At 38.5% G+C, this 13,773-nt stretch overlaps 1 protein-coding gene across 1 annotated transcript in view; it reads right to left on the bottom strand.

Annotated features, from left to right (window-relative positions):
* col5a3a (collagen, type V, alpha 3a) overlaps positions 1–13,471 on the bottom strand; it is a 37,857-nt gene extending 24,386 nt beyond the window's left edge. Inside the window, exons 1-13 of the mRNA XM_037688569.1 lie at positions 13,438–13,471; positions 12,291–12,455; positions 11,739–11,952; positions 10,638–10,800; positions 4,316–4,438; positions 2,747–3,154; positions 1,988–2,107; positions 1,775–1,891; positions 1,633–1,686; positions 1,486–1,527; positions 1,069–1,131; positions 314–388; positions 60–143 (exon numbers count right to left, since the gene is read on the bottom strand). Of these exons, the coding sequence (XP_037544497.1) occupies positions 60–143; positions 314–388; positions 1,069–1,131; positions 1,486–1,527; positions 1,633–1,686; positions 1,775–1,891; positions 1,988–2,107; positions 2,747–3,154; positions 4,316–4,438; positions 10,638–10,800; positions 11,739–11,952; positions 12,291–12,455; positions 13,438–13,471 (1,662 nt within the window). The remainder of the gene's footprint in view (positions 1–59; positions 144–313; positions 389–1,068; positions 1,132–1,485; positions 1,528–1,632; positions 1,687–1,774; positions 1,892–1,987; positions 2,108–2,746; positions 3,155–4,315; positions 4,439–10,637; positions 10,801–11,738; positions 11,953–12,290; positions 12,456–13,437) is intronic.
* Between the last annotated feature and the right edge of the window lie 302 nt (positions 13,472–13,773).

Below are 13,773 nucleotides of genomic sequence, written 5' to 3'. Positions count from 1 at the left end.
ATCACTGTTGCTTTAATGTGATAAAAAGACTCAAAAGTGAAGGTTTCTGTGAAATGTACCTTAGTCTGCTGCAGGATGGCTTGTGCTTGTGCCTCCAGGGGAGACACCCCTGGTCCCTTCTGTGAATCCCCTCCATAATGAAACTGGTGACAATGAAAGGAAAGGTTAAATCCCACTGCAAGATTCCCCCAAATGCAAATGGAGTTCAATCACACAGCCCCCCCTTGTGGTCATGGCACTTCACCATGTCGTGGAAAAAAAAAAAAAAAAAGTTTGTGTTTTTTGTGCGTGTCAGTGTGTTAAGAAGCCGTACTGGTAACATCAGTAGGGTTCCTGGAGGACCTGGGATTCCATCAACGCCAGGAAGGCCAGGACGTCCTTGGGGACCCTAAAAAAAAGAGGACAGGATCTTATTTTAAAATCTATTAATTGAAGTTGTGTGTACTCTCGTTCCGAGGATCCATCAATTTTTTTGAGGACAAGCAATAATAAAAATGATGAATAGATTTTCAGATTAATGCTTTTCTTAGGATCAGGGATAACATTTAGAGGATAGCGCTTACAGTTAGGACAAATCTCTAGGAAATGAATGTAAGTCGGGACTTGTTTGGAAAGGAGCTCACTTTGGCAGATGTTGTGGCCCATCTGCCACAGCAGATCAGATCACACTAACTCAGCAGCACTGATCAATTGTATTCATGTGCATGGGTTGAGATAGTGAACATGGAAAATAGGATTGTGTTTTATGACACAGTTATTTGTTTTTCTTTGTGCAGACAGATGTGTGAACAAACATCTGATAAAAGAAAAACTGTTTATCTTTTTGTCAAATAAATGACAAAAGTCATTAAGTGGAAATAACTTCAATATTATATCTTGATGATGACAATGAAAATGGTGATTATGTTGTTTACAGTTTCCTGTCTGTTGGGTCACAGGTTCAAAAAGACACACAATTTCAAAACATATGTTTCAGTTTGGGTTTACAGTGTCTAATCCCAGGTTTTAACTCAAACTACACCAACAAAACAGTTTTTGATCAAGTACAGAGTAGGAACCCACACTCACCAGTTCACCTGGATCACCCCTGGGTCCTGGAGGGCCTGTTGGTCCAGCTGGTCCAGGAAGACCCTAAACATAAAACATAACCAAACAAACATTTAGCAATATGGATATTGTGCTGTATAAATTAAAAAAAATACATTTTGTTCATTGCCTAACAAAGATCCAGTAAAAACCTTCTGCTCTTCTTGTTTTATTAATAATGCAGTGACGGCCCCATGTTCTGTCCATAGATTTCTAAAACACATCCATTTAAAAAATCATTCCACTGTCATTACGAGGATGCAGGGATCTACAGTAATATTGGTATTTTCCTCCCTGACAGTCATGTTGCTGTTTCTATGACCACTGCAGTGATGGCAACTATGAGAATTATCACCACCGTGAAAAGAAAAAATAAATCAATTAATAAAACTGGTTTACCTCTGGTCCCGGGAGGCCTGAAGGTCCCATCACTAACAGACCCTAGAAACAAGCACACACTGTATGTATTGTAAATTCAAAGGATATAAAATCAAGCTCATGACTAAGAACTGCCAGACTATTTATTAAAGCCCTCCAGCAGCTCACCGGTTCAATAATAGCTGGCTCTCCCTTTTGGCCCTTTTCTGCTCTGAGTGTAGCCTGAAGTGGAAAAACACAAGAAAAGATGTGTGTAGTCCAAAATCACTTGACATAAACAACTTAATACGTAACCTCTATTGAGGTTTACCTCAACGTTCAACGTCTCCGCTCTTTCCCGTTCTGCAAAGTCAAAGTCGTCCTCGTAGATTTCATACTCTTCATACTCAAACTCCGTGTCATTTTTGAACTCTTCATAGTCAAGAAGCTGTTGGAGTCAAAAATATGGCAGTGAATACCGATTTAACCTTTCTGTTTTTCTGTTTTGACTTAAAAGTACCTCTTGTGTTTGTATTTGACCTACCTCATGCTCGGTGACATTTGGGCTCACAGTTACTGTGGAAACTGAGACATCTTCAACGAGGTCTCCGTAAAGACCGTCTTCATACTCCACCACCACTGCCTTCTCCAGAGGTGTGACCTCCTGCTGGCAAACGCACAGATTTAAGTGAGTTGAAGCTCAGCAGTGGCTCCCTGTGTTAATGCACGAAAACGTGTTAGCAAACCAAGTTGGTCTACTGAAAACGTGTTAACAATAATCTGGCAGGTGTGCAGTTAATCACACAGAATGAGTTTAATTAATTAGCTGTGAAGGAAACTGAAACAATTACAGAAACAGTATGAGAAGAAAAAAGATTTACTTTGCAAATTGGCCGACAGTAAACATGAAGGAAATATACAAGAAGGTGCCTTTGTTTTTGGAAAATGGCTTGGCATAGAATTATTGTGGCATATCAGTGATTATCCACCACCAAGCACGGTACATGTATTTATCTCTGATAACCTTTAGACAAAGAATTATCTTCTAACTCTGCACACAAAAGAACCACACTGCATGCACACAGAAGATTTATTAGCTGTGAATATGAGTTCACATGGATACACATACAGGCACAAATTTGTGGCAATGGTGAAGAGGAGGTGGTGATCAGGGTGGTGCTGGTTAGTGGTGAGAAGAGAAAGAGGTGCTCACTACTTTTAGATGGTTTCAGGGCAGTGACTGGTTAGAAATGGGAATGTGGTGGGAGAGGTTTGGAGGATAGCTACTGGTAAGTTTGTCTACCTCCTCTGTAACCTTGTATACAGGCGGTAAGCTGGGCACCACAGTGGGGGCCTTAGTTGTGAAGTCAGGTTTATGTGTGGACATCTCCATGGTGGTTATATCAAAAACTTGAGTGGGAAATATTGTTTTAAGGGAGCTCCTAAAGTCTGGAAGGTCTGTGGGCTGGAAGGGTTCCCATGATTGAATCTCTGGCAGAGTTGTGGATACTCTGAGGAAGCCCTCCTCAAAACCCTCCTCTTCATGCTTTTTCTTTCTCGACCCCTTTTTGCCCTTGCCTTTGCGTTTTCCTCGAGAGCTTTTGTCTTTCTTCTTTTTGTTATTTTTGTCTCTCCTGCCTTTTTTGGAGACCTCCGTTTGCTCAGTTGGTTCGTCCCTTTGCATCAGAGTATCAGACTCAAGTTGGAAGAGCTTTTGCGTAAAAAAAAACAACAAAAGTAGAATGTAAAACAAGGATTGTAGGTGGAGGATGGAGGAGATAAGAACAAACAATGCTGTAAATCAGAACACAATTAAGAAAATATCCTGCAACAAAAAAAGTCAAATTATGGGACATGTTAAACACTTCCTTTTTGAAAATGTGGATAACATTTACTGGTACTTGTGTGATTGGAAGTCGAGCTAATCTGATATTATAGCAGTTAGAATTACCAGTTGTATCATCAACCAGAATGATCCCTATTGCACATATGTTATAAGAATGTTCTGTCTGAGAATGATGCCAAGTCTGTGAAAGACACAACATGATTTAGGACTACTTGTAAACACAGTCAACGAGTGGGAATGTTATAAGTAGGTCAGTCTTTTGACAGATGTGGACATTGGACGGAGAGCTCATCACTCAGCTTAAGTTATATAAAAGCCAGCTGGCTGACCACTGGAACAGCCTCATTCTCCATTTATTTATCAGTGACAATCAACATCAGGACATATGCACTCACACAACACCCATAGGTGCTGAGTTAAATATGTGTATGTCATAAAACCCTTACACACACACCTGTTTCCTTTCAACTTAATGCTTTCATACATCACCAACGACATGCATAATCATCCATATCCTTGATAGATTCATTTTTTTTATAAATGCCTTAAGGAAAAGATGAGCTGTTATTACCAGTTTGAGTCATTTGCTTCTGGCTCGTTGTGTATGTGGGGAAGTTTTTCAGTTTGGAGCTTCTCTTTTGTTATCTGCATAATCTGTGTGTGTGTGCTGCCAAAAGTGCACCTGATACTTAAAATGCTCCCATGGTGGCTGCATTTAAAGACAATACTAATGCTTTAACAGATGGCCTACTCTCACTTTAGGTCCAAGTTTTCTATTCTGGAACACATTTGGAGCCTGAATGATTGGCAGGTTTGTGCTTCGTACAGCCAGAAGGACTCAGACATGGGTGCAATGAAAACAAGCTGCTTCAGCCTTATCATTAAATAACAAATACATGTTTCATTAACCACACAAACCCCAAAAGACCAACCTTGTCTTGGCTGCTAACTGTCATATACTCCATCATATAAACTGTGGAAGAACAGTACAAATATTTGATGTTTCCTCTTTCTCTCTTTACTGACCTCCTGCTTGCCGAGAGCTTGGCTGCCGTGTGGCAAAGCAAAGTCACAGTCTGGCATGTAGTTAAGACAGTAGTCAGAAGCCGCCTGGGAGTCCTCCAGAATCATCAGCTGCTGAATATCTCCCTGAAAATAAAGAAGTCAATAAGAAATCATCTGGTCAAAGCAAGGGTAAAAGCAAAGAGATGCTGACGCTAACAAAGTGACATTTTGGAAGGAACGTTAAACTAATAATATTCATAGGCAGCTTCCTTAATGCATTTTCACAATACAAACACAGATAAACACTTGCATAGACATATATAAAGCACAATGTGCTGGAAATCATGAAGCATCTATACATACAGTGTTTCTTAATGTTGAGGGGTGACCTGACTTTACACAAGAAACAACTTAAAATTGCACCCCACCCCTGCCCTGTCAGGACCTTTAATTTTCCATCATGCCCTGCAGGCATAGCCAGAGCATATTTACAACCATGTGCAGAGACAGCACTGCTACACCCTGCAGCGCTAAGCCCACAGCCGCGGTTTTCGTGTCCTTTCACTCAGCATCTTCACATAACATGACAGAACTGTTTGTGGCAATAAAGAATCTAGACTAGAGGAATTTTGTGCTTTAAAAATAGAATAAGAATGACCACGGAATAATTTATCAAGAAGGGAAAAAAAAAAGAATCACTAACCAAACGCTTCAAATAGCAACACAAAATCAATTTTTACTATAAAGGCAAGAATAACTGCCAATTAATTTAGCTTCAAATTTTGTTACAAGGGTTTTTGTAATAATATTTGAAAAATATGCTTTAAAACTCTGAAAAAAATCAATTACAAGCTGCAGGACTAATGTCGGTGGAACAGCGTATACAAAGCTGCGAGGCTACAAGAAATGTATGACAGGATTTTGATTAAATTAGTAAATTGAATCAATGTAAGTGACAGCTCAGTGTAAACACACTGCCAGGTGAAATGGTATCCAGGGACAGCAGGGCAGCCATCTGTGATGAATTAAGTTTGATTAACTGCTTGATGTTGTGTTAATTGTTGTCCCATTGTGATCCTTTTAATTGGCTTTAGCAGCCAGAAGCGAAAAAAACTATGCAAACACAGCATTCTTTTGTTTTGCATTGCTAGTTTCCATATCTTCCAATATGGCTTAAGCTAAGCTTTTTTACTTGACAAGCCCAAGCAAAGTTTAAATCACTGTACTATAAAAATGTAAACCTACTGTCCCTCAATATTTAATTTAAAGGAATTGTTATTCAATTATTCTTCCTGTTTTGGTCCAAGCCAGAGTAAAGAAGAAAAAAAAAATCATTACACGCTGTTGTGAGAAACGAAGAGCAGAAGAAAAACAAGGTGGGTAATCCAAATTAATCCCATCTAAATTTGAGATCGAGGCTATTCGTATCCCTGCGTTTCTTGTCTAGGGGACTCACTTGTCTAGTTACACGCATGTGTTAACCTCATGTGCACATCACCATTCTTTGATTAGGACAGGGCAAGGACATCTAAAGAGGATAAACTTGCAGAGAAAGAAAACACCTCAACTGAATCCACAAAGCTCTCGGTCTGAACACAGTCTTGTTGGCAAAAGGCTTATTAGTGTTTCAGGGAGTGACAGCTTTTTGCCTTTTTTCCTGCTGCCTCCTGAAAGGTGTGTCGTTGAGACAAGTACACAACATCATCATATCACAAGAAAATGAGCCTTCACTGACGGACTGTACACCCTCTTTCAGTACCTTTATATATCGTGCCTTGTGTGGATGAAAAATTAACAAGATTTTTAGGTTCATTATTTGCTTTAAATGCAGGTGACCTAATATAAAAATAATAAAGGACTTGCATTCATTGATGGACTGCATTTCCTCTGCCTATCATGTCAGAGTTTTAGATTAAGATCATCTTATACTGAGGAATGATGGAGTTATAGCTCATTTGATCAAACCTTGAAAGTACTTGTGTATGGGGTGCTGTTTGTAAAATTATACAGTAAAAAATTAACAGCAACATTTTGGTTTACTTAGCCTTTCAAAAGAAAAAGGGTTTTTTTTTTCAAAGTCTTATTTTCACCATGTTATTCATACATTTATAAATGTTAGATTTCTCAAATATTTAATTTACAAACTAAATACTTAACTTGCAAGTAAAATATTTACTTAGTAAATTAAATATTTTGGTGTAAATTAAATATTTAATTTCCAAGCTAAATATTTATTTTCCAAGCTAAATATTTAATTTCCAAACTAAATGTTTAATTTCTAAGCTAAACATTTAAGTTCCAAAATAAATATTTAATTTGCTCAGTAAATATTTTATTCTGACCTAAATATTTAACCTGCAAGCTAAATATTTAGGTCTGAATTAAATATTTAGTTAGTTAATTAAATATTTATTTTTAAAATTAAATGTTTAGCTTAGAAATTAAATGTTTAGTGTGGAAATTAAATGTCCATTTTTGAAAATAAATATTTTGCTTGGAAACTAAATATTAATTTACACCTAAATATTTAGTTTTCTAACTAAATATTTAACTTGCAAGTTAAGTATTTAGTTTGTAAACTAAATATTTAGCTTGTAAATTAAATATTTAGTTTGGAACTATGACATTTATAAATGTATGAATAACATGGTGAAAATATGACCTTGAAAAAAAAAACTTTTTTTCTTATTAAAGGCTAAATAAACCAAAATATTGCTGTTAATTTTTGACAGTGTAACTTTACAAATGGCACTCCATACTTGTGTGCATGGGGTATGTGCTGTAAATAATTATGTTACTATGACACCAAATCCATCCATCCATTATCTTTACCCGTTTATTCCATTTTTGGTCACGGGGGTCGCTGGTGCCCATGTCCAGCAATCACTGTGCGAGGGGCGGGGTACACCCTGGACGGGTCGCAAGTCCACACAGGGACATATAGAGACAAACGAGACAAACAACCATTCACTCTCTCACTCACACCTAGGGACAATTTAAAGTGACCAATCAGCCTAACATGCATGTTTTTGGTCTGTGGGAGGAAACCGGAGTACGCGGAGAAAACCCACGCATGCACGGAGAGAACATGCTAACTCCACCCAGAAGGCCCCTGGACCGGGGTTTGAACCAAGGACCTGCTCGCTGAGAGGCAGCAGCTCTACCAGTTGCGCCACCGTGCTGCCCATGACACCAAATTTTAGCTCAATATCTGTGAAATTCACTGAGGTATAAGCACTTTAGCATAGGCTCAGGTCAGCTAGCTGTGGCAGCTATCATAAATCAAGTTTGCTACAAAAAACAATCAGTTGTAGATGTATAATCAAACATTACTTATTGAAATGTTTAATTAAAATCTTTCCAGTGGTTCATGAAAAATTTTGCTAACAGACAAACAGAGTTACCTCCAATGCTAAAATAATGCCACATTATGATGATCTCAAAGTGATTGTAGCTAATTTTTGTAAAAGTGACTGTGAAAGAGGAGTCATAGCTGTTTTTATGTTTGGTCACATCATTTTGCTCTGGCAGCCATCATTAATTGGGTTGACTCCAAAGGTTGATTAGCTGAAGATGTCAACTCTGTGATTAATGGATGCAAGTTTAATTAATTTCCATTCAGTCATGCTTGACTTATTTTGCTAACAGCACAGGGAAATGGTCACACACAGGCACAAGCAAAAACATTATCGCTCCGCCGTCTCCTTTGGTGGCGGGCTGCATTAAATCCTTGACTGTGCAGCATCGATGTTGATGTTTGCTTTGTAGAAAAAGTACTGAGTTTGAATAACAAACTTCTATATTTATTTGTAGGCAATCTGGAAGCAATAGGCACATTAGTAGCTGACCACAGTCCCCATGCTCCCACGCTAAGCTCCCATGGCAAGAGGAGAACTGGGCCAGAATGCTGGCCTCCTCCCCAGAAGCAAGTCCTGGGAACAAAGACCCGGAGGTCAACCCGCTTGACTTCTCTCCCTGTAGTACCAGCCTCACCCGAGGTGCACAACTCTGAAGCTTAGATAAAGCATAAACAGCCTGAGATTCACATGATGCTGAACAAAATAAACTACAAACACAAAGCAAACGTCACATTTTACACTTTCCATACACAAAAAAACAAGAATTGTTTCTTCTAAACACATGACTGCACAAAATGCATGAATCGGTTTAAGGAATGGTGCTGATAGACTATGGAGATGAACTAAATTAAATTGACTATTAGTCAATACCACAAATCAGATGTCATCGTCTTCATGACTTCATATAAATAAGAGCATGGGTGTGTTTTTGGAGGGAAGATCAAAATGCAGCAGATTTAAGTAAGCCACAAGGAGACAGAATTCTCAAAGCAAAACTCAAAAGTGATAGAAAGTTTAAAGAAAGAAAAAAAACTGGAAATCTGTGCACTGTCTGTGAGAGAGGAGATGGAAACGAGTGGATTGTACAACGTGGTGTGTGACAGGAACTGGGGTTAACTTCAGGGAAAAGATAATGGTATTTTAATGAGTGCAGGGTTAGAAAAACAGTAAACTAAACTGAAAAACTGTGTGCATCCAACTTCAAGACAATTTTTATTGAAATTAAGAAATTTGTTTGTTTGTTGTTGCCCATCAAATGAGTCCATCAAAAAACATCAATTATACTTTACATTAACAAAAGATGTAATTAAACTAAGCTCAAATTTGGCCCATAAATCAGATTAGTTTCTGAGCTGCTGCTGCCAATTCATGACAACACCCCTACTATATTTTGTCAAGTACATTTTGGAGTTACAAAACCGAATATCTTACGCCTCTCCCTATTTTCCAATTTTTTCCGTGATCTACAAGTAAGAAGACACTGAGCCCCGAGGACATGGAAGGGGAAGGAACTTGAGCTGATCTCAATTTCATGCAGTTAGTGAGAGATTTAGCGGGGCCCCATTGGGAATGACAATCGAGAAGAGGTTGAGCATTGTCAAGGGAAGATAGACAGTGACTGACAGTAAAGGTTATAGCAGTGAACATTAGAAAAGGAGACTCTGCAAGAGTTTAGCTCGACTCTTCTTATGAGAGTTTTTACTGATTATTAATAATAATGTGGGCGAATGTTTAAATGCTCTGAATTTAAAGCAGTTTTTCAGTTCTAAAAAGGATTATCTGATCTGGAGGTAAATTACTCTAATGTAGGTTTACTTTTTTCTACTTCATAAAATTGTCACAATGGGAGGAAGTACGTTGCCTCACAACACACATTCTGTCAGCATGTTTTCTAATGTTTTAATGGAGCAAAGGCCATCCACACTTCATGGAGCAAACAGTATCTGCAGCCAGCGTTATTTCTTGACTTTGTAATTTAGTGATGAGACCAGGCACGCCTGAACAGTGGATCCTCTCCTCCCTGCTACCTCTGAAACTGATCTTTTTCGCCTCACTTCTCCTATTTACGTTGCACCTGATTCTTAAGGGACTCCTGTCACCTTGTATTTCAAGTGATTGTTTTGTTTAGCTTTAATGTCAGACATATCCTCTTAGATCTGCTTCTTCTGCTAGCGTTTTACTGACACAATGCTGTTTTGTAATTTATAGGATCGCATGCAACAGAATCTATGGTCATACACAAACGTTTGATTTTAGGCATTCTCCAAATTGTAGTTTTCATTACAATTTGAAAATTAATAAAGCTTGACAACTACCGTATTCTTCGCTGTTTATGTCAGTTTTTTTCCCCCATATATTAGCATGCCTGCAACTTATACAGCGAAGCGACGTATTTGTTTTTTTTTTCCACTTTATTAGAAATATTTGGACTGCTGTGACTTATACGACGGCAAGTACGGTAGTAGAGCTTGGTCATTATCAATTTAGACAGAAGCATTTAAACCATTATTGTTTAATTTATCTGACTGTAAGTACTCAACAACACCAAACTCTGCATCTGACTGATTGAAAGTAGTTTTATGAGGTAGACAAATAACTAAATGAATCAAGATTCACACACAATACCCAGAAAATCCCCAGCCTCACTTTTTTTTGTGATTTTTTTTTATTTTATAAACGCTGCATATTATCCCAGTAAAACAAAGCGTCCCACACACATGCTTAATGCAAAGTTTATGTTAGTAACTTTTCTTTGTCTATGTCTACACAAAAATTCACAAGGCTCTCCCACAATGACTGGCAGTTAGCTGTAATGTTTAGTCACAACGTGACAGTTAAAATGATCATTCTTGCTGGCTGCCTGACCACGCCCACAAAGTCTGTCTAAATATAATTTAAAAACACAAAAATGAACTACATGATAGTATGAACTTTTAAACAAACTGTTTATTTTCAGTGTCTAAGATTATTTCATAATAGCAAACCTCAAAAACTTCTTCATCCAGCAAGCGTGTTCCAAACACAGTGACCCCCTCGGTGCTGACCACAGCATCGTCTCCGCGCACCAGATCCAGGGTCTCCGCCCGCTCACAATCCAAGTATAGGGTCACAGACTTGTTGTGCACGCTGAAGGCTATCCTGTGCCATCTGAAAAACAAAAGGAGATGATTATTAATTTAATCCTGCAAACTGAGCAAAGACAAATTAGAGGTTTTGTGCACAATGTTAGTTTTTCTAGCGTCTCTGGCCTTGCTTTGCAAATATGCTGTTTACATACTTTCCATGGACCTTTAGGACTCAACTCAAATGCTACTTAAGGATTGGAAACAAACAGCATCATATTCACATAAAATTAATTTTTATAAAGCCTTGTAATCCTTGCAGAAACACACCTCAATTGTTACTTTTTATGCCAAAGTTTTAAACTACCATCATCTGACTAGAATGGACAGGTTTTGTCAAACCTTATAAGCTGCGTTATGCGCAATCTCATGCAAGTTGTTGCAAGATGTGTTAGCTCTCAGAGCATGTGCTGGAGCTAACGCTCAGATACTGCATGGAATATTAATTCAATATCTGTAAAACTGAATGCATTTTAGCCATTTTTCTGTTTTCTAGTCAGTTAGCTGTGGTGACCATCTTTAAAATTTAAAGAGTTGTAGATGAACATCCAATGAATACATACTGAGAGTTTCATTAACTATGGTCCAGTGACTCATGAGGTACTTGGCTAACAAACACATTTGACTCAAATTGGTAATGGCAATGTTTAAAAGCATCCCGCTTTATGCAATCGGTTGTTTAGTTTTGGCTCGACATCTGCAAGACTGGCTTTAGTTTTGACCATTTTTACGTTTGCAAATATCACTTAGCTGTGTCAGCCATATTGAATGAGACTGACTCCAAAAATTAGATGTACAACTGTAGATGTAGAGTTTATTTACAATCCATCCAGTGTTTTATAGCCATTTTGGCTAATACTAAAAAAATGAACACACACACAATCAAAAACATTATTGCTGTTCGTCTTTCAGTCAATAAATGTTTGATTTAACAGAGAGGTTAAAGACCCTGAAACTACCCACTTTCCATCAGCCAGGTTGATTTTCCTGAATGTGGGGTATAGTTCTGGAGTGGGCTGTCCGTGCTGGTCTTCATACAGGAAGACAGGTGACCGTCCCACTTCGAGTCCCAGCTGCTGAACCCCCTGGTCATCGTAGACGGAGAGAAGGAAGAACTGGGAGCCTTTTGTAGCTCTTAAGGTAGTCATCAGGGAGAAATTCTCAGGAAATTTTGAATCTAGAGATGGAGAGGACAGGAGACGAGGGGAGAGGAGAGCAGTTCAGTCAAAGAGCCGAGCACAGCAGGATGCACACATTTTCATAACATGCAGGCACCACCCGCTGCCAGAGAGACCTGGATAAAAATAATGATGAAAAATATTATCCATGAAAGCACTGAGTGCCTAGAAAGTGAAATAAGAGAAGTTTAGTGATTGTTTTTTACTTTTACTGAGAATAAACTGACTAAATTTGATACATTTCAATTATTTTAAACATTTAAAGAAATTCATTTCTGCATTGGACAGAAAGGATGTTCTGTGGTTTTAATGAAAAAAAAAAAAGCCCAGACACTACCAGGGTATAGCTGTTTAGTGGGAGCACTGAGCTGGATCTTTTTGATCTTGTAAGCCAGGTCCATCTCCTCCGAGCCCGTCCTGCTGGTGCAGAGACCAGCCTCCAAGGACACCCCCTCCATGTTCTCTGACAGCCCGAGCGCTCGCAGAACATCAATAGGATCAGCTGGGAATGGAAACGCATAGAAAATTAACCATCTGTCTATAGTAAAGAGCAGATTGAAGAAACATGGTCATGTTATTTCATGCTTGCACAGTGGAGCAAATTTCGTCTTTTCATACATGATATTGTTCTTTAATGGGTTATTTTATGCTGTTTTGTATATTTTTCACTTTTGCTGTGAATGAAATATTCTAAAACACTTATGACAGTGTGAAACTCATAGCAATGATGGCAGTATGCTTGTATTTTTGTCAATTTAACACTTAGACTCTGCCAGTGTGACAGCCCTTTTCTGTGCGGCTCAGTTAAATGCTGGTTGTTACCGAGCTGAAGAGCAGGATTTAGTGTGTCTGGAAGCAGGTTTTTAAAGTTTGGTGCCTTCCTGTTTCCTTTGCATCGGAAGAAACAAGCTCCTCTGAGATGTGGCGGCAGGTGGCCATGCTTCTGTGGATGTTATTATAGGATGGGGGCGGAGCGCAGACTAACCCATAATCCTCCGGTAGTACACCTGACAGCTGACACCTGCACGCTGCACATCAGCCAGCAGCAACACATCTGCATGACATTCATCATAATCAAAGACTTGTTTCCAAAGTGGAAACAAGTCTTTTGTTAATAAAATGTTTTTGTGAATGAGTCAAGTTATTTTAATAGTATAAAAGACAATAAATACGACTAGAATAAAGCAAATTAAGCAATAAGCTCCTAATTACTGCAATTCTAATAAAAACTCTTGAACCATTGCTTGATCTCTTTTAATTTTATTGTAAGCCTAAAAAAACAGTCAATCAAATTTATTTTGCAAGTGATCCATGTGATTACATTATGTTTATTGCTGCAACTGTTACCCCTTAGATATGGGCATCCTGTAGTTCTACTCCTTCCAGAGAGTCTGTGTTTTATTTGCAGTCGTCTGCTCATGTTATTAGATGTCTGCTGATAAAGCGCTTCAGGAACAGAGCTTTGTTCTCTGCCAGCCTCCTACCAGCTGCTACAGAGAGCCACTCAGCACTTACCATTCCAGTCCTCTGAAATGAGGAACCTAAAGTAAAATTGCCTCCTGAAGCTCTCCCTGCCCAGAGCTTGCCTTTTTTCCTCCTTGTTAATTAAACATGTGGATGGAGTTTACAATTGCCCAGACACCACTTGCAGAAAAACAGAGCTTACGTTTTATGACTTTATTTATTTGCAAAGCAGACTTTTTTTTTTCCTCTAACAGTTTTAACAGATCAGCTAGCTCCCATGGAAATGGGGTTTTAACTGGGTTAGCCAATGAATAATAGACAGGTCTCAACAACTAAAATAACATGGAACTCAGATC

The sequence above is a fragment of the Nematolebias whitei genome, chromosome 15 (genome assembly GCF_014905685.2).
Source record: "Nematolebias whitei isolate Nwh7 chromosome 15, NemWhi1, whole genome shotgun sequence".
Lineage (NCBI taxonomy): Eukaryota > Metazoa > Chordata > Actinopteri > Cyprinodontiformes > Rivulidae > Nematolebias > Nematolebias whitei.
The sequence above is the reverse complement of the archived record's forward strand: the minus strand, read 5'-3'. Positions and strand labels throughout refer to the sequence as shown.